This window comes from Drosophila montana, unplaced genomic scaffold (genome assembly GCF_035044405.1).
Source record: "Drosophila montana isolate Dmon_TW-CO22-7 unplaced genomic scaffold, ASM3504440v1 contig_402_1, whole genome shotgun sequence".
Taxonomy (NCBI): Eukaryota; Metazoa; Arthropoda; class Insecta; order Diptera; family Drosophilidae; genus Drosophila; species Drosophila montana.
The window spans coordinates 2,658,020-2,679,812 of NW_026998739.1; the positions used below are offsets into that span (position 1 = coordinate 2,658,020).

At 39.7% G+C, this 21,793-nt stretch overlaps 1 protein-coding gene and 1 long non-coding RNA gene across 7 annotated transcripts in view; one reads left to right on the forward strand and one right to left on the reverse strand.

Annotated features, from left to right (window-relative positions):
* The window catches only part of Lar (tyrosine-protein phosphatase Lar), a 163,149-nt gene that overhangs the window by 62,795 nt on the left and 78,561 nt on the right, over positions 1–21,793 (reverse strand). For all 6 annotated transcript variants that reach the window (XM_064698211.1, XM_064698213.1, XM_064698209.1 and 3 more), the window contains exons 4-5: positions 17,159–17,290; positions 16,894–17,055 (exon numbers count right to left, since the gene is read on the reverse strand). In XM_064698211.1, the coding sequence (XP_064554281.1) occupies positions 16,894–17,055; positions 17,159–17,290 (294 nt within the window). The remainder of the gene's footprint in view (positions 1–16,893; positions 17,056–17,158; positions 17,291–21,793) is intronic.
* Positions 1–21,793, forward strand: part of LOC135439476 (uncharacterized) — a 53,988-nt gene that overhangs the window by 5,892 nt on the left and 26,303 nt on the right. The window lies entirely within an intron of this gene.

Below are 21,793 nucleotides of genomic sequence, written 5' to 3' on the forward strand. Positions count from 1 at the left end.
GTTTATTATTTATATCAATCATATAAACTCTCATTAGCCCGCATACAAAATTAAAGCAGCCTAGTTTACAAAATATTCGAGTTGTGAGTTCTGAAGCACCTTTGAATGAAAGCACAGGCTTAAAAATATTATCTCACAAACTTTTACCCCTCTTATATATATATGTAGACCCACGCATTTAAGTCCACCACTTGGAAATAATTCTGAGCATGAAAAAATGAAATCATTCTATGCACTTTAAAGTGTGGGCAGTGGGCGAGGCAGTTGCCCACTTCAGGCGCTGATTTGCGATTAAATGCGCTTTTTTTATTGCCGCTGCTGCTGATGCGCACTTGGCGCATGAACAACTTGGCAAGTGGCACACAATTAATTGAAAATGCCAACAACAAATAGGGAGCGGGCAGGGTGGTGGGTGGTGGGTGGCGGCGGGGTGTAGATATGACAACAACATTAAGCTCTTGGCACAACAAATGCTAAGCAATCAAAGCGAGTTCTGAGTTTTCTCTTGCTGGAATACAATTTTTTTTGTTTTTTTTTTTTTTATTAATTATAGACTAATTAACAAAATGCTCAACGCAGTCCAGCGACAAGGCAGTCGTGCATGTGGGCGTGTCCAGTCTGATGACAGCTGCATATACGCAGAAGAAGAAGAAGCAGAACACCCACACCCGAAAGCCATCCGCCAAGTGCACATTTAATTGCTTGCTTTGGCGAGCGCGAGACAAAGTTGTTTGGCTGGGTTCTTCCAATTGTTGTTGTTTGTGCTTTTTATATAGACATAAAGCGAATGCGTAAGCAAATGCTAAGAAAAGTTTATAATTATGCTGATTGTGGCCACAAAGCGGCACGGTCTACTCTAGATAAAGCGGCCGAGTTTGATGTTTGGCTGTTTTTGTTTGGGCAACTGCAGTTTGTACCGCTCAAGCCTCCCTCCAAAACTAAGGATGTGCTGTGGGTCTGTATCATTGCGTCGCATTTCCACTTGGCCATAGATATGCAAATGTAATTAGTTGCATGCCACAACGGACGCACCGGACATGCAGACGGTTACACGGCCAGCAGCCGCACGGCGCGCTCCATTCTCCACGCTCCACGGTCGCCGTCTTGTAAAATGTTAGCGCACCGAAACAATTTATAGTGAAAATAGAATTAAAACCACAAAAGCAAAACATGCCAAACAAAACAAGACAACAAAAAGTACAGAAGAAAGCGATACAAAAGTGAATAAATGAAAAGAAGAGAAATGCAAACTGCCACGCAAGGCTGTGGCAAGTGCAGGGGACATGGCACGGGGGCACGGGACAAACAGAGCATAGTCGGTCGGCTAAACCAAGATTTATATGCAACAAAAGAATTAACTAAACTATGTAGCGTGTGGGGCAACACCGACTCTCAGATATCCTGTACAGAACTTAAAGCTGCAACTGTTTAAGAGATCTCATATGAAATAAATTCTAGGTAAACAAAATAGAATTCAAAAGGCGCCATCTAGCGGTCGTTAGAGTATAGAAATTTAAGTACAGTAATCACTCGCAAATTAGCCTCAGGTTTCTTAATAATTCTTAATTCCGATACATAAAATACAAAATACAATAAATACACGATGACAACTTTTTCAAAAGCACATACTCTGGCAAATACCTTACCTAAAAGCCATATACACCACACACCTAAACAGATTACAGGGTAAACACTAAATAAAAATAGACTAGAAAAAAGTAGAAGAAAAGAGAGTCACAAGCAGAAGGCCAAGCAGCTAAAAAAATGTGCATAGATTTGGCCAGAATGCCAGGCGCACGGCAGGAACCAACGCGAACAACGCTGCCAACAACAACAACAACAACAACAAACACAACAACAACGACAACAACGGCGACAACAACAACAACAATTGCAACAAAGACGATGCCAAGCACGACGCGTATAAATTTGTAATTCTTGATGCAACCGCAACGTTTATTAATTTAAAATTCAATTTAAAATGGTCAAGTCTCCGCCCCCAAAACCAAAAGGACGTGCTCATGTGAGCGCGCGCGTGTGTGTGAGTGTGTATGGTTATGTCATGTGTGTATGTGTGTGTGTGTGGGAGTGGAATCAATAGATTAATGCATCAGCAATTAGTGTGATCGAGCGTCTAATTGTTTTTGCCACGGCAAAAGAAATTTAAATTGTTTGCCAGCTAAGGTCGAGGCATTATTAATCTAATGCCAGCCACTACCAGAACCAGAGCAACAGCTACAGACGGTGCCATACAAAAAGGGCAGCATAAGGAAAACTCGACAGCAACTTCATTGGACACATTTAGTTGCAGCAGAAGAAAAGCAGAAGTTAGGAATGATAGTTACAGTACATGATGATATGACAAGAAGCACTTGTTAGCTTATAGACTCCATGGAGTAGGGCAGGGGCGAATGCGAAGTAAAATATAATACATTTGTGGAAAAATCTAAGTTTTGATAGCGCATATATCATTATTAAATGTTTAAATATATATTTTATTATTAGATTATTATTTGTATAATTTATTTCTTCTAGTTTTAATGGACTGGGTTGCAAAAAGTTTAATATTATTTAAAACTAACTTCAGCTATTTGGGCTTCATGAGCATCTATATACAACATTTCAGAACTTTAGCTTTTAGTGTTTAATTTCAATAAAGTGGACGGCAGAAAGGCAGAACTCTCACAGTCAGATGACCATGGTCATATCGACTGATTCCTTAATATTGATCGAGCACAAATATTTTATTGGATCAAAGACATCATTTACACATGAGAAAGTTAAAAGAAAGATTCATAAATACGCTCTGTAGGTGTGAAAGTTTCAAATATATTTGAAAATTAACAAGGATAATCTTAGAATCACATAGGAATTGATTTTACAGAGTGGCAGCTGGAGCAAGATGATTTGAAACTCTTTTATATTTTCAATAAATACATTACATAAACGACATTAATAACAATATATAAAGTCAGGCTCAGCTGGTCTTATCTCTTGGTAGTTGATCCAAAACGCACTCACAACAATTTCGATAATGCGCTTCTTCTATCTGTTTTTTTTTTGGTAAGGAGAAGAAGTGCAGACTTAAGCCGCACCAAGAAAAACGAAAAGCTAACCATGAAAAACACAACAACAACAATGCAACGCGCAACACATTTAACACAACTGACAGCTCAACATACGTCACGTGGCGTTGTCGTAAAGTTGCCACAGACGGAGGAGACGGACCCGAAGAGCACAATGCAAGCAGCAGCAGCAGCAGGTAAAGAAGAAGAAAATGCTGCTAGCTGTGTGTGGCCAAACACACACTCGCACACCCACACACACACACACACACACACACACACACACACATGCATATGCAACACAGGACACATCGATGACTGTGGGGCATTTTTAATGGAAACTCATTTTTGAGGTTAATTGTAAGCAAAAGATGGTCCGCAAAAGGGCTGTAAAGGGGGTTGGGAGGAAATGGGGGCTCTGGCAGCGACAGTTGCACATGGCAGAGTCAGCAGCGTATGGAGTAGAGGGCAGAAGACGGTCCGCAGCTGGCTCAAGGCTAGTGGCGTTCATTGTATAAAAATATGAAAAGCACAACGTGTGGCAACGTTGCATGGTGTCCCGTACGCCTGCCTGCCTCGGCTGCCTGCTGTTGCTGTACCGTGGGGCAACTGTGAGACATGCCACAGCAGCAGCAGATGAGGTTGATGTGCGGCAATGCGTTTTATAATGAGCGGAAGGTTTTAAAGCGGCTTGCATTTTGCTCCACTTGTTGTTGTTGTTGCTGCTGCTCAGTTGCCCGGGCAAAACGCTTGGCAAAAGTTGGTTCGCATAATCGGGAAAGTATGGTAATGTAGAGCACTCAAATTGTGCCGGCTCGAGCTGAATGTAAAAAGAGTCGAACGGTATATGTTTTTTATTTATTTTTTTTTTTTTGTTTTTGCCATGCTGTTGAAAAAGTTAAAAGCTAGTTTTAGCTGTGAAATATAATTGTTATGAAATGCTCTGAAGCGTGAGGAGGGGAATGGAGCGTGCTAAAATACAGTATACAAAACGAACACAGCTTAGATGTTAGACTGCGTAGAGTATCTAATGTTATGCAAGCTACAAAAGTTTTTCTTTTTTAATATAAAAATTAAAACTCAACAAAATGTGGTAGTTGTGTACTTTAAACAAGTCTAGAACATAACAAAATATTTTCTTTCATTTGTTTCGGGCTTATTGCAAATGTTTACGCTTGCAATTTTTCAATATAACTTTAAGTCAAGCATAAATCTATTTACCTTACAGAATATACAGCCAGCAAAACATTTGCGAATGTGACACAAAGAGAGAGAGAGAGAGAGAGCGAGAGAGCAGTGTGCCTGGGTCTAATTATCTGCACATGCCAAATATACTTATATAAAGTATGCTTTTTCCGTAGAAATATAATTATGTTATTTTGGCAAATTAAAAATCGACTTTGGTCGTTATCGAAAAATCAATGTTTTATGTTTCTAAGCTTGCCAACAATTGAGCAGTTAGATTCGCCTTTGGAAATACAATGCTTAACGTGAATGATTACCTTTTCATGAATAACACTCATTAGCTGCCACACTCAAGCGATATTCAGAGGCTTGAAATGTGCTAACAGCAACAAAAACAAACAATGCTGACTGGGCCAAAAGCGTAAACTTCTCTCCCACCACTAACAATCATTATCACCGTCATCAGCATCATCACCATCATCATCAGAGAGGTTGAAGTTTCGCCTTTAAGCGACTTTAATTAGCTGCGCGGCTTGTAGGAGCAAAATTCAAGTTCAGGCCAAAGTTAGTTGACTTTGGTTGCCTAGCTGACTGGCTGGCAAGTGCTTAACATTTTTGCGCTGCCTGCGCATAAATGGCTTAATTGCAGGCTTAATGACAAACTACAACAACAGCAGCAACAACAGTTAACAACAACAAACACAACAATTTGAACAACTACAAAAGCTGAAATTCCTTTTGCTAGCTGTGTAATTACTTTAATTGTGCGTCGCATTTCTGTCGGTGTTGGAAATTGCAAATATTTATTGGTCTTTATAAGCACACTACCAACACTCGAGCAAACACACACATACGCACAAATAGCTTGCGTAGGGCCTTTGCTTTACTGTCGTTATGACAATGCGTAGAGCACAAAATTGTTGACATTTTTGTCATTTGTTTTTAGATTCTAGTGGCAATGACACACTGCCAGAGTTTTCGTTGTTGTTCTCACACACACACACACACACTCAAACACACATCCACTTCTGCATTGCCATATAGCAAATGTTATTTATAAAAATGACAGACACTTCTATTTCGCCACATGCCACATTGCAGGTCCTTGTCATTGTGGATACCCCCATCCCTCTGTTGCCAGAACTCTTACATCTTCCCCCATCGCTCCCCACACTACCCTCCTCTTTTAAGCCATATGCAGAGTGGAATGCTGTGAAAAATGGCAACTGTGTCACGTCGCATGCACATCGTGAGTTTGTCACACATACCACACTAGATTAAATTATAATCGAGCTGCAGAATATATGTGTGAGCCAGTAGGTAGGACTGATCGGCCGGCGGATACCCTACAAACAGCTGCGCAATGACATGCGCTATGCGATTCTCCGAAGAATTCCTAGGTTTCACATACCAAATTTGGTGTCTTCAGCTTTTATAATATTATATTATTATTATACAATGAAATTAGGGGAGCTATATATATCCCTCTGCCTGTTAATTACAACTTCAACATCCTCCTTTTACGTTCAATTCTTACAGGGTATAAGAAGCAGCATCACTCCCCACTCTCTCGCTACACTTTTACACTCTTATTCTTTTAACCATTTGCATCTACAGCTGCGTCTGAGATTTGCGCAATTGACTGTGTAAGTGTTGGCATTGCTGTCGCGCTCTCTCACACTCCTCTACGCGTCTCGCTCTGTTATTTTATTTTTTGTGGAATTTTTTTTTTGTTTTTTAATGAAATGTCAACCAAGCATTTGAGCCATTTTTCATCTGGCAGCAGCAGCAACAACAACAACTGATTAACTTTTAACAGCCGCCGCTTCGCTTCGCTTTGTGCATTGCATTACATTAAAAAAGCATAGCATACTTTTGTGCGTCGCCATTTTTTGATAGACCATCGTAAATCATGCAAGGCCAAGCCACGCCCCGCCCTGTCTCTCAACCCAGCTGATGCGCTGTCAACCCTTTTGACATTTGCGCCACGACTGCAAGTTTGACATTTTGCTTTAGTTTATGCGATATTTCACATGTGATAAGAGCAACAACAACACAAATGGCTGACATTTCCCTTTGTTGTCCGTTTTATGGCATAGTTGTCCAGTGTTGGTCAGCGTATTGTATACCTTTTTTCGCAGCTCATTTAACACTTTGTTTAATAAGGCAAGCACAGCCGTAGCATTTATCTAGAAATATGCTGAACTAAGCAACTGATAAATCTGACATTTCTTGGCATTAAGCTCAGCAAATTTTTACTTTCACTGATAACCAATTTTTTCCTGACTTTTTTGGCAAGTTCAGCAAGATAAATGCATTTTTTTTTTATCAAGCGAGCGAAAGTGGCAGTGGGACTTTATCCAATGGGAGTGCGCGAAAACCGAGGGGAGGGAGGCTGTTAGAATGAGCTTGAAGCTAAAGAACTTTTCGGCGGTTCTTGAAATCTGGCAACTTCTGAGTTTTTTCTTTAACGATTCGTGCGCTCTGAGAGGAGGCGTTATATAAAGGTTACCAAATATTGGGAACATTTCAAAGAGAAATGTATTTCATAGTTTTGAGCTTAAGATTCGCTGGAAGAATGACCTCATTTTAAACGGTATGGGTTATACTAAAGTGGGATTGTGTTTGCATTTATAATTACTTTTAAGTGCCATAACTTATGATTCGCTTGGGGACACGACTTATTCGACATGTTAAATTTTCTTAGAAAAATACTAAGGCCAGGTACATTTTTAAATAATTTATATCAATATTTCAAAGGAAACTCTCTCAAACTTTCTTTAAATAATTGTAACGTTTAAAGGCTCAATATATACCTTTATATTTCATTTATTTAAAGACAGTGTGTCCTTTTTTTTGGTTGGCATCAATCTTAATATATTCTTGAATATGCTTCAATATTTCATTGAAATTTCCGTCTGCATACAAATATATGATTGGCAACGCCTTTCAATTCGTTTTACGCGATTTATGCCACATGTCAACCAGTTGACAAGGATGACCCCGCATAGCCGGAGGACACAACCCTTAGCAGACACACAGACACGTTGGATAAGTAAAAACTCAAATAAACAAAAATGATAAAAAAAAGACAAATAAATGTAACTGCGCGATTTTTTTTTTCTGTTGGCTTTTTAATGTGCGAGACAAGGCTCAAAGCAAATGCAAAACTTTGTTACACGTGTAATGAAAAAAATAAATAAATAAACAACCACAATGCGTGCGAGATATCATGTGACGCGACCCCTAACCCCAACCCCAGCCCCCCATCCACACTCTGCTGTCAGCCAACCCCCTGTTGAGTGAATTGCTCCGATTTACAATGCGTCGCCTGTCGCTAAGCCGCACGCCCAAGTTGAGATATCAAAAGGCAAACAGAGACGAAACAAATAAACAAATAAGCAAACAGAAAAGAAAACAAAAGCAGAAACAAAAACAAAAACAACAAATGTGAAGAGTATGAAACAAAGACATATCTCTCAAGTGGCATCGTATGTCAGGGCAACTGCTGGCATGTCAAGTGCATGAGGCGGAATACAGGTGAGGGTAGGTGGGTTGTTGCTGCCGCTGTTGCTGCTGCTGCTGCTGCCTCTCACCCCCGCGAAACCCACAGCCATCAGTCAATCTAATTTGCCTGTGAGGCAGCGCAACCACGTGTGTAGCGTGTGGCATACAACAATGGTAATATCTTAGATAAACTCGTAGACATTTCCGAATCTCTCTTTTAAAATTGCACAATATATATTTCAGCAAACTCCCCCTCCCCTACCCCTCCATCAACCTCATCAACCACTACCCCTCCCTCATTCTACTTAATTTGAAATTCAGCTGCGTTGAGCATTTATTATTTAGAAATCTGAAAAATAATCGCAGTAGATGCCGCTGCTGCTGCTGTTATAGCATTGTGTTTGTGTGTGAATGTGTGTGAGTGTGTGTGGTTGCAGCTGCCATTGCTGCATAACAACAAAGGCCACTCGGCAATGCAGTTGGCAAACAAAGCGTCCAAAAATGAGTGAGGCCAAAGCCAAAGCAAAAGCTAAAGCCAAACAATAGAGGACGCGCCCACAAAAGTATGCTTTAAGAATTTGTCCAAAAACATGGCATATTATATACAAAGCGTATGTGTAGGTAGGCGAGTGTGTGTATCTGCGCGCGTGTGTGTGTGTGTGTTTATGCTTGAGCTGGCTTTGTGTGCACAATGAGACGACAGCCTCGTATAGAAGTATATGGCCGTGCCATAAGGCCAAACTCCCAGCAGAGTGCATTGGGACTTAGCTTTAATAAGTACGAAAAATATTAGATCTAAATGTTATAGGTTATAATGCCGTACCCTAAGCCTTTGAGTATTACAAAGGGAAATAACTCAGAAAAACAGACGCTATTTTTCATAGCAACTATAGCAACTTTCCATCTTCCAACTGACAAACTTGTGCAGTTAGCTTGAGAACTAATGAAAAAAGTAGGGAAAAAGACTTTGACTTTGCGATACTTCTCGATACCGCTTTCTTATTGTATTGTAAAGGAATAAATAGTAAAATAAAAAACCATATTAAATTATAGTAGGACATTTTGTGACAAGTTACCAAGAGAAGCTGTGTTATAGATATAAATCCCTTTACATTTAATAAATTAGCTCTTCAAGTTCAGTGCTTATAAATTATAACTAATGTATATCCAACCTTACATTAACTATGTTTTGAGCTCTGGCTAGCATTAAGCCAAGACAGCCTAAATCTGTCTAGCAATAAAGTCTCATATAGTAGTTGGCCGGAGAGTTCTGCTGCGAGTATAAATTGTTTCAATTTATCGTTAAGCTTATGGGCCAAGTCTAATTCCTAATGCCAACTATTTAGCAGCAAATGTTATGCGGCTCACTCACATATCTTGCTAACACTGTCTCCCATGCTCTCTCTCTCTCTTTCGCACTGTATGTGTGTAACGCCCCTTGGCCTATCTAAATGCCCGGGCATAGACATTAAATCCATTTTGGTGGCTACACTGCAATGCGTCAAAAACGTTTCTCATGCGAGTTTCGTGGCTGCACTTGGAGCGCATCGTTTGCTGTTATGATGATGGACTCCATTCTAGTGGGGCTGTGGGCTGGGGTTGGGTTGGGGTGGCGGGCATGAAATATTGCATGTGGCAAATGTAAAACATGGCATACTCCTTAAACTATACATGCACACTAGGTACTAGATACTAGATAGATACTACAACCCTTCGTAAAAAGAAAGGTAGAGAGAGCGAGAGGGAGATAAATGTAATTTCACTTTTTTTCGGAAGCCAATAAAAGTTCAATTTTTTGAAGTCGCTTCCAATTTTATTTAACGTCATTACATTTGAAACTTTAATACCGAAAAGAAAACTTTGCACTTGCTTGGCAGCCAATAGCTGGAGAAAGGGGGCGGCGGTGGCGTTTCTGTAACAAGGGTGTGGTATATTGAGTGTCTATTGATGGGCAGGCGGCTGTCATATGAGTAATTGGGGCTACGCTGAATATGAAATGCTCTAGCTAAGGTAAAAAATAAACCGATAAAATAAAAAAAGTTGAAGGAATTTAAAAGATTGGATTTCTTGTTCAATCATCTATTCATTCAAGCTGGAGCTCATATCCTATATATCTATATATATATTTTATTGATATGCTGTGCTTTAGATCTAGGTACAAGTCAGTTGAAAGAGTTTTAGGAAACTTAAAAAACGAACCAAATTATTGATAATAACTCATCTTGCGCTTCTTTATGCATTTAATTATTTTGGCTAATGTTCAATTACCATTTTGATTCGTTTCAATTTTTATTTTGTGAAGGTAGCTCATTACATTTACGCTGCACATGCTCCTCTTTTCGTTGTACGCCCGACTTACAATCAATTTTTCAATTTACTCTGCAACAATTTTCTAGCCAAGTTTCTCTGTGGTTGCCGCTACCTCAGCTCTCACGGTTGCATTATATTTTTATGGCAGCGCCACGGTGTTACTCAATTTAAGACGTTGGCTGGCGACGAAGTCGCTTTGATAGTTACGTGTGGTTACACACGCGAGACAGCACGCCCCGTTCGGCAACCACATGCCACCAAGTCAGAGCTTAGTTATTGCTACACTCATATTATATGTAGGACTATATATATATATATATATATATATAAGTATATTTGGCATATATATTTCCTTTGCCAGGCACTTGAATTTCTGTTAGCACAAGCCAAATAAAATTTAAGCGAGCACCTAATGAATTTCGCATTACGCATAATATATGAACTGTTGAATAGTAATTTATTTTTATGGCATATAATAAGCATTTGACATGATATATGGTAAAACTTTGAGGAAATTGCGTTAATTATCTAAGGAAAAGCTTTGCTAAAAATTTCAGCTAGATTCTGTGTCGTTATCAGAAAAGTGTGCCACTTAAATGAGGCTAACTTGCACTTGAGCCCAACTAAAATGTTGTTTACTTGAATAACTTGAACTTTGAGAGTGTCATTTTGAGAAATTTTCCTGTTGTCAGCTTTAATTGTGCTTGGGTCCGGCAAATGCAACAAATTTGCAACAAATTCCAGATCGTTATCATAATGTTGTTCGACTCGTAGGAGCCGGCACACACACATTTACATACATACACGCATATTAGCATAACTTTGTTTAACTTCATGTTGCAGGCTTTACTTTAAGTTTAACAGCATTTCTGTGCGCCTTCCCTTATTTTGTATGCTATATCATATATTAAGCGCAAAGCGCTCTAAGCCCAATAACTTTCATGCACACACACTTCATTGTACATGGACTCTCTCTTTCTGTTACTCTGTGTAGATGGGCACACAGCTTGGCGGCGGGACTGCATTGCTGCAGGGCTGGACTCTGCAGCATACTTGCCTGCAAAATTTCCCATTTAAACTTTTCGCTACTGTACAATTTTCATTATTAATATGACTTTTTAGGCAGCCCGCAAACGGCAAACGGCGCCAAGTGGCTGCCTGGACCCAGGACCCAGAACCAGGACCCGGTTTTGGTTGAGGATTTGGCCAGCCCGTTGGCCAGTTAAACGCGCCCAGAGTATTGTCAATGTTTGTCTGTGACCAAGTGCTAGGCACGAGCAGAGGGGCGCGAGGGAGGGGGACCGCAATGGGCGGTCGCTAGCAAATGCCAAGGATAAAGTTTGTACTCGGCTCCTAACTGAGACTTGCCGTTTGACTTTGCAACAAGTGCAGCGGGAGTGAGACAGCAACAGTGTCCAGGCGGCCTTTTTAATCAAGGCCCAACTAATGGCTCGGCGCGTAGGTAAGGCCCATGCCCCCCGATAGAAGCCCAACCGTAACCACGAAAGCCGCTTATTACTATAAAGTGAGATTAATGAATCTCGGGAAGACGTCGAAGACCCTTTTGTTGTTGTTGCTATTATTATTTATTTTTGGCTGGCAATTAATGAAATTTATTTGCGCAACAGCGCCAGCTTTTCAGGGCATATTGTTTCTGGCCTGGTTGTGGATGAGGCTGAGCTGCAGCAGCTTTTGTAAGCAAATTCAAAAGCAAATTGTTTGGCTTTTATGGCCAAGACGCAGATTGGCACGAATGTTGCAATTTACGACTTACAATGCCAATACTGTCTAGACTGGGCCATGGTCTTGACTTGAATCTCAATGAAATTGATTTTAGTTGAAAAAACTCATTTATAGAACATGTGAAAGGCGTTGCTTTTTAGCTTATGACTCGCTGTGCTTACAAATAAACAGCATGCAAAGAAATTGCCTGACAGAGATTTATAGGTATTTATAGCGGATAGGGATTTGAAAGGCAGTATTAGCTAGTGTGATTTTAAAAAATTTTAAATCTTGTTGCTCTATTTTGTACTAACAGGCGAGAAAGGTTAATAGTAAAAAATAATCATTTGGGTGGCAACGAGTTTTTTATTCCCTTGCAGATTGTATTATAATTTTGTCGTGCAATGAGTAACGCATAGAAGGCAACATCTCCGATCCCATAAAGTATATATATATTCTTGATCAGTATCAATAGCCGAGTCGATATAGCCATGCAGCATTATCCTCAAGTTTAAGACCAAAAATGTTGTCTAACAGCGGGATCATGGAGCACACAATGCGTACACACATATTTTCAACCTATTTGTATTTTTATAGTAGTAATACGAATATAATAATGCAGCAAGGCTGGCATTATAATAAATACGCAGGGAAATAAAACGCACAGAGAGTGAGAGAGAGAGATAGAGAGAAGAAGAAGGAGGGTATGAGAAAGGGAGGGCTGTAAATAAAAATAAATAAAGCATGCAATAAATTTAGCAAAGCGCAAGCAATCAGCCAACAAATTGTAAACAGTAAATTTTGCGCTAGGCAAGCTGCAGGGCATGTCGGGGGTCAGCGGGGGCAGAAGCTAAGGGGTTGAGGGTGGCAGAAGCTGCTCGGCTCCACATTAGCACTAAATCGCAGCGACTAACGCCGCCAGTTAGTTAAACGATTCTCACATAAATATACACCTACACACACGCACACACACTCGCTCACGCACGCGGCTGGTGTTGGCGCTGTGCCACGCCCACAAAAGAAATTTATCTGCCGTGTTACGGCGGTGGCATGTGCAAAATCCTTTGCGCGCTGCAACGATGTGTGGACTAATCTTTATTTCGATATTTGCATAAGCGCAAAAAAAACAAACATGTCAAAAAATTTGCAAGCGTCGTCGTGGCTGTTAGTTCGCGGTGGGTTGCTGGTCGGGTTGGCTTTGCTTTCAATACCCTGTAGAAATAGAAAATTGTCAAGCAAAAAATATAGCATTTTGTAGGCCCCACAAAAGCGTAGGAAATATTTTGCATCGACTGGGACATAGGGAAAAGAAGAAGCACAGCCACAACTAGGTACAGGGCATCTTTGAGTCGTGCATACCTAACTGAAGGACTCTTTTTTGTTTTTTTTTTTTTTTTTTTTGGGAGTGCATAAAACTGGAAGCTAAAGGATTTACTGCAGCTGCCACGCCCACAGCGCCACCAGAGATATTGCTTGCTGCCTAGCCGGAGTCACGTTATTTGCAGGTGTTGCAATCTATCCGACAACTCTGACTCCAACGCCGGCGTCTCCAGGTGTATGTGCGTGTGTGTGTGCTCACAAGGTGGCAATGGCGGCTTTGCGGTGAGTTGTAATAAGAGATGCAACACGCACACACACATGCACACACATCTCGTTGCAAGTGTTTTTGATCTCGCGCTGCTTTAGCCTGTTGGGAATTTTGATTAAAAATGCTTCCACGTGAAACTCAAACGTGCTTGGCGCCGAGTCGACGGATCTGGCAACTCTTCACTCTCAGTCTCCCGCTCTCTCTCTCTCGCTCACTCTCTCTTCATGCATGGTTGAATGGGTCCTGGTGGGCGTGTCAATGCGCTTTTATTGGCATTGGCGCGTTTATTTTAACGCGTTGCTGCCTGCCGCGTGTCCGTGTATCCGTATCTCTGTGTGTGTGAGATGTGTGTGTGTGTGTGTGTTTGCAAATTTTTACAGTGAGATTTATCACACCAAAAACTTTAAACCAACGAGCGAAAGCGTAAAAAGAAAAGTACAATGAGAAAATTTCTTTGAGTATGCCAAGCCGAAGTTTGTATACCCTTACAAACATACAAAATAAATTTGAAATATGTAAAATATTTATGAAAATATAAAACTTCTCTTTAATAAAGAAAATTTCCATTTTATATAAAACTATTTTTCGTCTGGTTTGCCAAGTATGAAATTTCTTTAAATTATGAAACCGCATTTAACTTTTAACAGGTTTTTGGGCTGTTTTAAGAATAATTAAACAGCTCGCAATTTTCGGATGCATAGCTTAAAAACAGCTGAAGATCTGACGCCAAGCAAATTGTATAATATTTTTCCCACTACTTGCAAGCCAAAAGATAAACGCGCCTTCTTTGTGCTCCGACAAACTCTATGATATAGTGTGCATAACCTTTGTTTAGGGTATAAAGATGATGTAAATATCACAATATGCCGCAGCCCTTTGCAACTGCTACATAAAGCAATTAATTGTTAAGGCTGCTGGCGTCTGTGCAGCTGCAGGTGAGTTATATGAGATACATACATTATGCCACACATATATATTCGCATAGATGATGGATATACATGGGGCTAAATGCGGGCATGTTGCCCTAGCAAAAAAGAAACTGCCCCGCGTGATGATATATTTGCAGCAGTAAGCAAGGCAGGCTGGATAAAAGTTAAGGCAAGAGTTAAGGGAAGCTATAAAGTAATATTCAAAGCGATTTTGGTAGTTTCCCAAAATTTAATTTATGTATATACCAATTTTTTAGTCCACCAAACAAAGAAAAAAAAAGCTGTCTGCCTGGTGGCATGACAAACGAGCGGCGTGTTAATCCCAACTTTTACCTTCAAATCGCTCGCTTGTAGTCCCCACTAAACTACACTAATTACTTCCCCTCGTTTCGTGGGTTGTTCCACAACCGCCACAAGCACTATGAGACGCTATGGGGCTCCATCAAGGAGCGTTACAAGCGGCCACAAATCAAATGCACACCAATTACCTGGCGCCAGGGCGCACAAAGCATAATCAACTGGCATAATTAACAACTAAAAATGCAAAAACCCGAGTATGCAAGTGAGATGTGTGTGTGTGTGTGTGTGGGAGCGAGTGTATCAACAAAAATATGTTTTTGCACCTGGCCCTCTGCAATTTTCACACATTTTGCGGTGTTACGTCGCCACACAGCCCCAACTCCCTGCCCCTCCCCACAACCAACTATAAACAACAACAATAACAACAAGTCGCAAACAACCAGTAGACAGTAGTAAATTATAAGTTGCAGAGTCTGGCCATTAAGTACAGCACATTACTCATACGCCACGTGCATAAATTTCAACCTTTTACCTTGGCTGATAATTATTTTCCGTTTACAAACTGGCTGCCATATCAAGAACAGGCAAAAGACCAGGCCAGAAATCGAAAAGAATTGGAAACAAATAATATATGCTTGTGCTGGAGAACCAAAAACTCTAGACTTTTAACTATTTCCTTTCGAATTGCCAGGGCATGTAGAGAGTTATAAACATGAGAGACTACTAAAGGTATATTACCCAATTCGGAAACTCTAACTCTATTGCAAGATGTGGGATCAAATAGTAGATTTTTGGGAAAAGGATACCTTTTTCCAATCAGATAGAGATGGATCTCTATAGCATTCTCGCCGAACTGATCGTGTTTATATATTAAACAAGTTATTCTCACTGAACGATTTAATGACTGACTGATTGATCCTGAATGCGCAGTCCAAAGTCGAAAAAGATTGGAAATTTTTCGCATTATTTAATTTATAATTATTTTGTTAAGAAAATCAAATGAAAATGGATCAAAAATATCTTTGCCCAGCCTAAGGTTAACTATCGATAATCTTGCCCGGCCAAAGCCTGCCGAATAATATTTATTAGGATCAATATGTTGCCATAAAATAACTTAGCTACAAATACTCTTACACAAGTTTCAATAATGTCATGTCCTGCCTTCAAATAATTTTACAGCGCCGTGTTTATGGCACAATATTATGGAACATTTCGCCCAGTCTCTAACTTTAACCCATAACTTTATCATAACTTTGATCAACTTCACTCGACGCACAATAAATAAGTTGATGTTTAATCAAATTTGGGAAGAGCTTCCAAGTTTTTTGCAGATATGAAATTTGTGTTTATCTATAGCCAAAGCGTATTATATAAGTTTGTCGTGCACTAAATTTGTTTAGCAATAAATCCACAACTTAAGCAAAATACTTACTATGCATAACTTTTGCTAACTAATTTTACTTTTTTATTCTTAGTTTTCTGCAAAAAAATTTGTTTGTTGTTTTTGAGCAAGCGATTAATTTTTATTGGTTTATTGCACACTTAATTAGACGTGGGATACTTAAAGCTCATTAAAAATTTGCCAGAGCCGGCAAAAGTTATTAATACACTGCAAAAGCCTTAACCATCTATGCCGCCCTCCCCACTTTCGACGATAACCCCTGCTCGGTCCCTGTTATTGATTTGCGTAGAGCAATACAAAGAGAAACTTTTAGCTGTTTATAATTTAGTGCAAAATTATAAATACTTTCGGGCCAGGCTTTGCGCTCGGTTTAAGCAAATTAGCTCAATTGCCGGGGCAAGTAAGTGAGCAGCCCCCCCTCACTCGCCCTCTAGTTCTGGTCCGCGCCTGTATATAGCTATTTGGCATAGACTTGATTAGGCTTAGGCCAAAAAACTTTATCCTTTGCACAGTTGTAAATAAGCAAAAGTAAATTTTGGCAAGTAATTTAAGCCACACAAACAAGCTGGCAAACAAGTTTACAGCAGGCGGCAGTTAGCCCACGGCTTGCCAGGGGTGTGGAGAGTTAAAAGTGGCGAAGGGGGGCTGACTGGGGTTGGGTTCTGGATGTGGTGGCAAAGTTGCTATAACGCCAAGGCATGTAAAGTTCTTTAACCAGTTTTAATTCAAAATCAATGTATGAACTTTGCTTACATTACGCTAAAACTTTGCTCTGCCAACAGCCTCTCCCACCGCCATCCCCAGCAACACACTCCACGCAGCCGCTCTTCATCTGCAGCTTCAATTAAGGCGCCTGCATTTGGCTATAAATGGGTTGCCACTTACCTTCATAGATGGTTAAAGTTGCATCTGCGGATACGGCATCGCCCACTCCGTTCTCGGCAACGCACTCGTACGGCGCATCGTCCCGACCCGCCCGCACTGGCTCGATGCGCAGTATGGAAATGCCGCCTGGCTGTTCCAGCACCGTGTAACGGGATTGAGTGCCTGTGTTGAGTAGGGGGATAGATGAATGGATGGATGGATGGATGGATGGATGGACGGATTACTCAGCTGCCAAAAAAAAAGTGTTGGCTAATGCTCGACTTACCCGATACTTTTTTGCCGTTTTTGCGCCAGACTATCGATGGCGGCGGATCGCCGCGTGCCGCACAATAGAAACTGGCCACGCCTCCAACGCGCACGCCCTGGTTCTGCGGCTTCCTGATGATCTCCGGTGGATCTGTGAAAGTGCAAAAGAACAGCAATTGAGGTTTAGTAAAAGGATTCAGTTTAAAATTTAAGAACAGGACAAAAGACACGCTGCTAAACATTATCGCCAGGCAGAAAACTTGGCGATAGTTCGACGATACACATGAACTAAAGTACATTTATGTAGCATATTTTTCTTTGCTTAAAATTTATATAATGATTGCTCAGGAAGAAATGAGCGACAAATTGGCGATATATGTAGTAAAATATATTGTTATCGCTTTAATTGAGAATTTGGCGATATATTAGAGCAAATCGAATGAGTTTTGTGCTTGTTACTTGAATCAATGTATCGCCCAGGCGATAGGCATGCCTGTTTCAGAGCGAAAAGCAATTTCCCTCGTGTATATGAAGCATTCCTTTCAAAACGAGCGCGATAAAAAAGCGTTAACTACTGAAAGTAACGCACGATAATAAGCGCTAGCAGGTTTGGTTTAACTTCGAGGCAGATATGCTGTAATTGTTAAGCCTGCAACAGCGCAACTGATTTTTTTGCTCATGTTCTTTTTGACGCCCTTTGCCTTTTGCTTTAGCAACGAATTCGATTTATTTTTGCGTTTGTGTGTTTTGCACATTTTCTTTCTTTTTTACATATTTGTCACAATATGCTGTCAATACAATGCCGCATGTTGTTTGTGCCACACACACGCACACAGACGTTGCGTACGTGCTGCACACACAGCAGAGATACGAACAGGAACCGGCACAGCTGGCTGTGTGTGTGTGAGTGCGAGTGTGTGTGGCATTAAAAATCTGGCAAAAATCACGAAACGTTAAACAAGCAGCAAAAATATTGTCATGTGCATCGTTTGTGCAGCAGCAGCTTCCCCCCCGGCTGACCCCTGCCCTCATGCCAATTGTCCTGTCGTTCGGCCGCTGTGTAAAGTAGTTTACCCAACATATCAATTCGATTTATGCATTTTATTTAAATTAAATGTTAAATTCTCTTATTCATTTTTTTTTTATATTCTTAACTTTGCTTCGCTACCGAAGTGTCGCCGGCCAGCGGGCAAAACTTACGTGTCAGATATTGTATATAGGGAAAATCCGAAAAATTTGCATCTGTAAATGTAACGGCGGGGTTAATATTAACGGATATTGCAACGCGGCGCAACACGACACGATTTTCAACCGTTTATGATTAACGCGTTTTATTTTTATAACTATTATTCATATTATTTTTATTTTATTGCATTTTTTTTTTAATAATTTTTGGCTTTGTTTTTGGTTTCATAGAGTTCAGTTTAAGGCCTAAATTTAAACTAAGATATCGTACATAGTCTATAAAAATATACTCTATATAAATTTTTTTTTTTTATACATACATATCTATTTATACATATCCATATATAAATATAAAAACAGTTAACACTGAAATTTATACAATAAAAATACTTGTCTACTTAATTTATAAACTTTTTTCATACGTACGCAAATCTTAAGAGAAATATACATAAAACAATATAATATAATAAGTTAAATTAGAATTATTGTTAAAAAGAAGGCATAAGTTTTTTCTGAGTTACAATATTAAAACACATTAAAAGACTTTCCCAAGCAAGCGACAAACTAAAATAGAGCCAAGCACAATAAGCAAAAATGATTAACTTAGGTTTGAAAATCAAATGTAAACACAAATAAATTCTTAAATATAAGAAGATGGAAAAATGGCATTATTTTGCTCAGTTATTTAAGATTTATGCTTAACAATGGGATTCTCTCTCTCTGTTCTGGGCGGCATTAAAACTTTTTGGCTTTTCGTGCAGATTTTGGAACTCTGTTAAAAGTCGAGGCCTGGCGGGACCTGGCAACCAAAAGCGAATGCCGCAGGTTTATAAGTATATACATAGTACTTATATAAATATTCTTTTTAAAAAAGAATATAGAATATTTACAGAAAGAGATAGAGAAAAAAAATGTGCAGGGTGCGTGAGAGAGAGAGAGATTGTGGGTGAGCTGAATTGTTGTCTTGGACACAAGTCTGAGGACATTGTAATGTACAAGTATTGTAAATAATTTAAAGTTTGCTACAAGGCGTTCACAGCCAAAACATGCAGACCATTTGGTTGGTAATGCGTTGCCATTGAGGCAGCTGCTTTTGTGGTTGTTGTTGCAGTTTTTGCTGTTGTTGCTGTTCCTGTTGTTACGAATACTTGGTATCATTTGGCAAGTTTTGCGTTAAACTTTTGCCTCGACAAGTTGCTGGCCAGAGTTTTGCGCACTGCAAGCATGTAGAAAAAAACACAAATAAGCAACACCACACACACACACACATACAGGGAAAATAAAAAAGAAAAATACTCGTACTATGTGTGGCTTTCTAGTAGAAGTCTAGCAGTTGGCCAGGCCAATTTCACTTGTCAGCCGCCTGCCTACTTCAATTTCACAAAATTATTTCAAATTTGACACTCGAAAATTCAAGTGTGGTCACAAAATTAACTCAAAAGAAAAGCAAAGATTTTGCATTTCTCAGACTAGGCTTTAAGCTGAGAGCAAACAGAATTTTGGAAAGCTACTCGAAAGAAGCTGAATGCCTTTAATATTAGTTGATTTCAATTTGATCACAAATTTAATATATGTCAAAATTTAATTGAAAGACTTTATTTTTATTATTATTACAATTTTTTTAAATAGTTATTCGATATCTTTAATTTGAGTTCAAACTAATTTAAAATTCCTTCCAAGAATATCACGTGGCTTTAGCCTACGATTACAACTAGTTTAAGCCTCAACAGACAATTTCAATCAAATTGCGGCTCACTTGAATTTGTGTTGAAATCGTTGCCAAGAACATCCTTCCATTGCTCATTATAAAACGCCAAATGGAGTTTTCTCACACTCACTGAGCGTCTCTCTCTCCCTCTCTTCCTCTCATTCTCTCAGTATTTATCTCCTGCTCACTCTCTTTGCCAAGATGATTTGCCAGCGCAATGTCGTCGCTGGATTTGCGAAGCACTTGAAAGCATTTTACGCTTACGTTAACAGTTTTTATAGCCCGAGCAGCAATAAGCATATTGGTTTGTGGCTGTAATGAGCTACAGCATCAGCTAACACCCCACCACCTCCCTCTTCCCTAAACCCAGGCGCTTTACAAGATGGTAAAGCAAATTTACGGCGATTTTTATATATATATATATAGATATATATCTTATTTTTTTTAGCGCTGTCTCTGGGCGCATTTGTAAAGTTTTATGTTTGCTTTAACAATTTGGTTGCGCGGCGTTGGCAAAGACAGACAGACAGACAGACGGACAACGAGAGATAGAGAGCGAGAGCGTGATAGTGAGAAAGAGAAAAATAGACTGCCGTGACGAGTCATAAAAATCGTATCATTATAGCCATAAAACTGGGATTTCTGTTTATTTGCCGGATTGCCAACATTTCGCTTGTTGCTGCTGGGTTTCGACAAAAATTTAAATAAATTTAATTATGTTTGTGCTGTGCGTTCGCAGGTGTGGGTTGGGTTTTGTGGGTGGTTTGTATGTTACAAAGATTAAAGGCATACGAAATGAAATTTGTAGATGCCATAGATAGCACCAGAGCCCAGAACCAGAACTGGTTGAATTGGATTGGTTCGGATTGTGGGTTTTACTGGTTAAACTGCAGCCAAGTTTTGCTTTGCGTGCAACGTTTCTTTTTTTTTTGATTTTTTTGCCCCCACCCCCTTGATTTTTCATTTCGCACGTTTGACTGGCGCTGGGAATTAGATGAGAGAGGGTGAAGGCGGTTCGGGGCGGGGCTTTATAGAGCAAACAATTTCGTTGTTGATATGTGCAAATTGATTTCAACGTTTCAAATGTACAGTTATAGATATACGCTATAACACAACAGCACACACAGACACACACTCACACACAAGCACACACACAAATAGAGCGATAGGATTACGGACGCAGGCAGCCGGGCAATTTATATGGAAATTAATACTAACATTTTTACTATAACGCAAAAAATAAAAAAAAACCAAATGAAATATAAAAAATTGAATTGATTTTATAAAATATATTCCACAATCGTTTTGCCAGACAGTGGCGCAGTTTGATAATTAAAAAAAAGGGTTTGCCTGAAGATAAAAACTATAAATGTGCTCATTTTAAGCTGGATTACATTAATGTACTCTGACTTAACTCAGCTTTTCCTTACAAGACTCTTTTCTAAGACTCTAAAATAATTCAATCTACTCGAATACTTTCACTGATAATTTTCTTTTCGTAAGGACCCTTTGCAATGACGCCTCTGCTTCTGAAACATTGTTAAAATATACCCATAACTTTTGGCCTTGTTTCCAATATGCCAAAATCCTCATAAAAATTGACCCCGTGTGGCAAAAGGCCGCGTATGGTAAGGGCGGCGGGCGTGAGATGGAGCGTAGTAGCTGAAGCAAATGCAGGGGCAGCGGCAGGGGCAGGGGCTACGAGCGTAGGCATATAAAATCAGCATATGCTCGATGCCGTAAAGTATGCAGCTGTTTTTT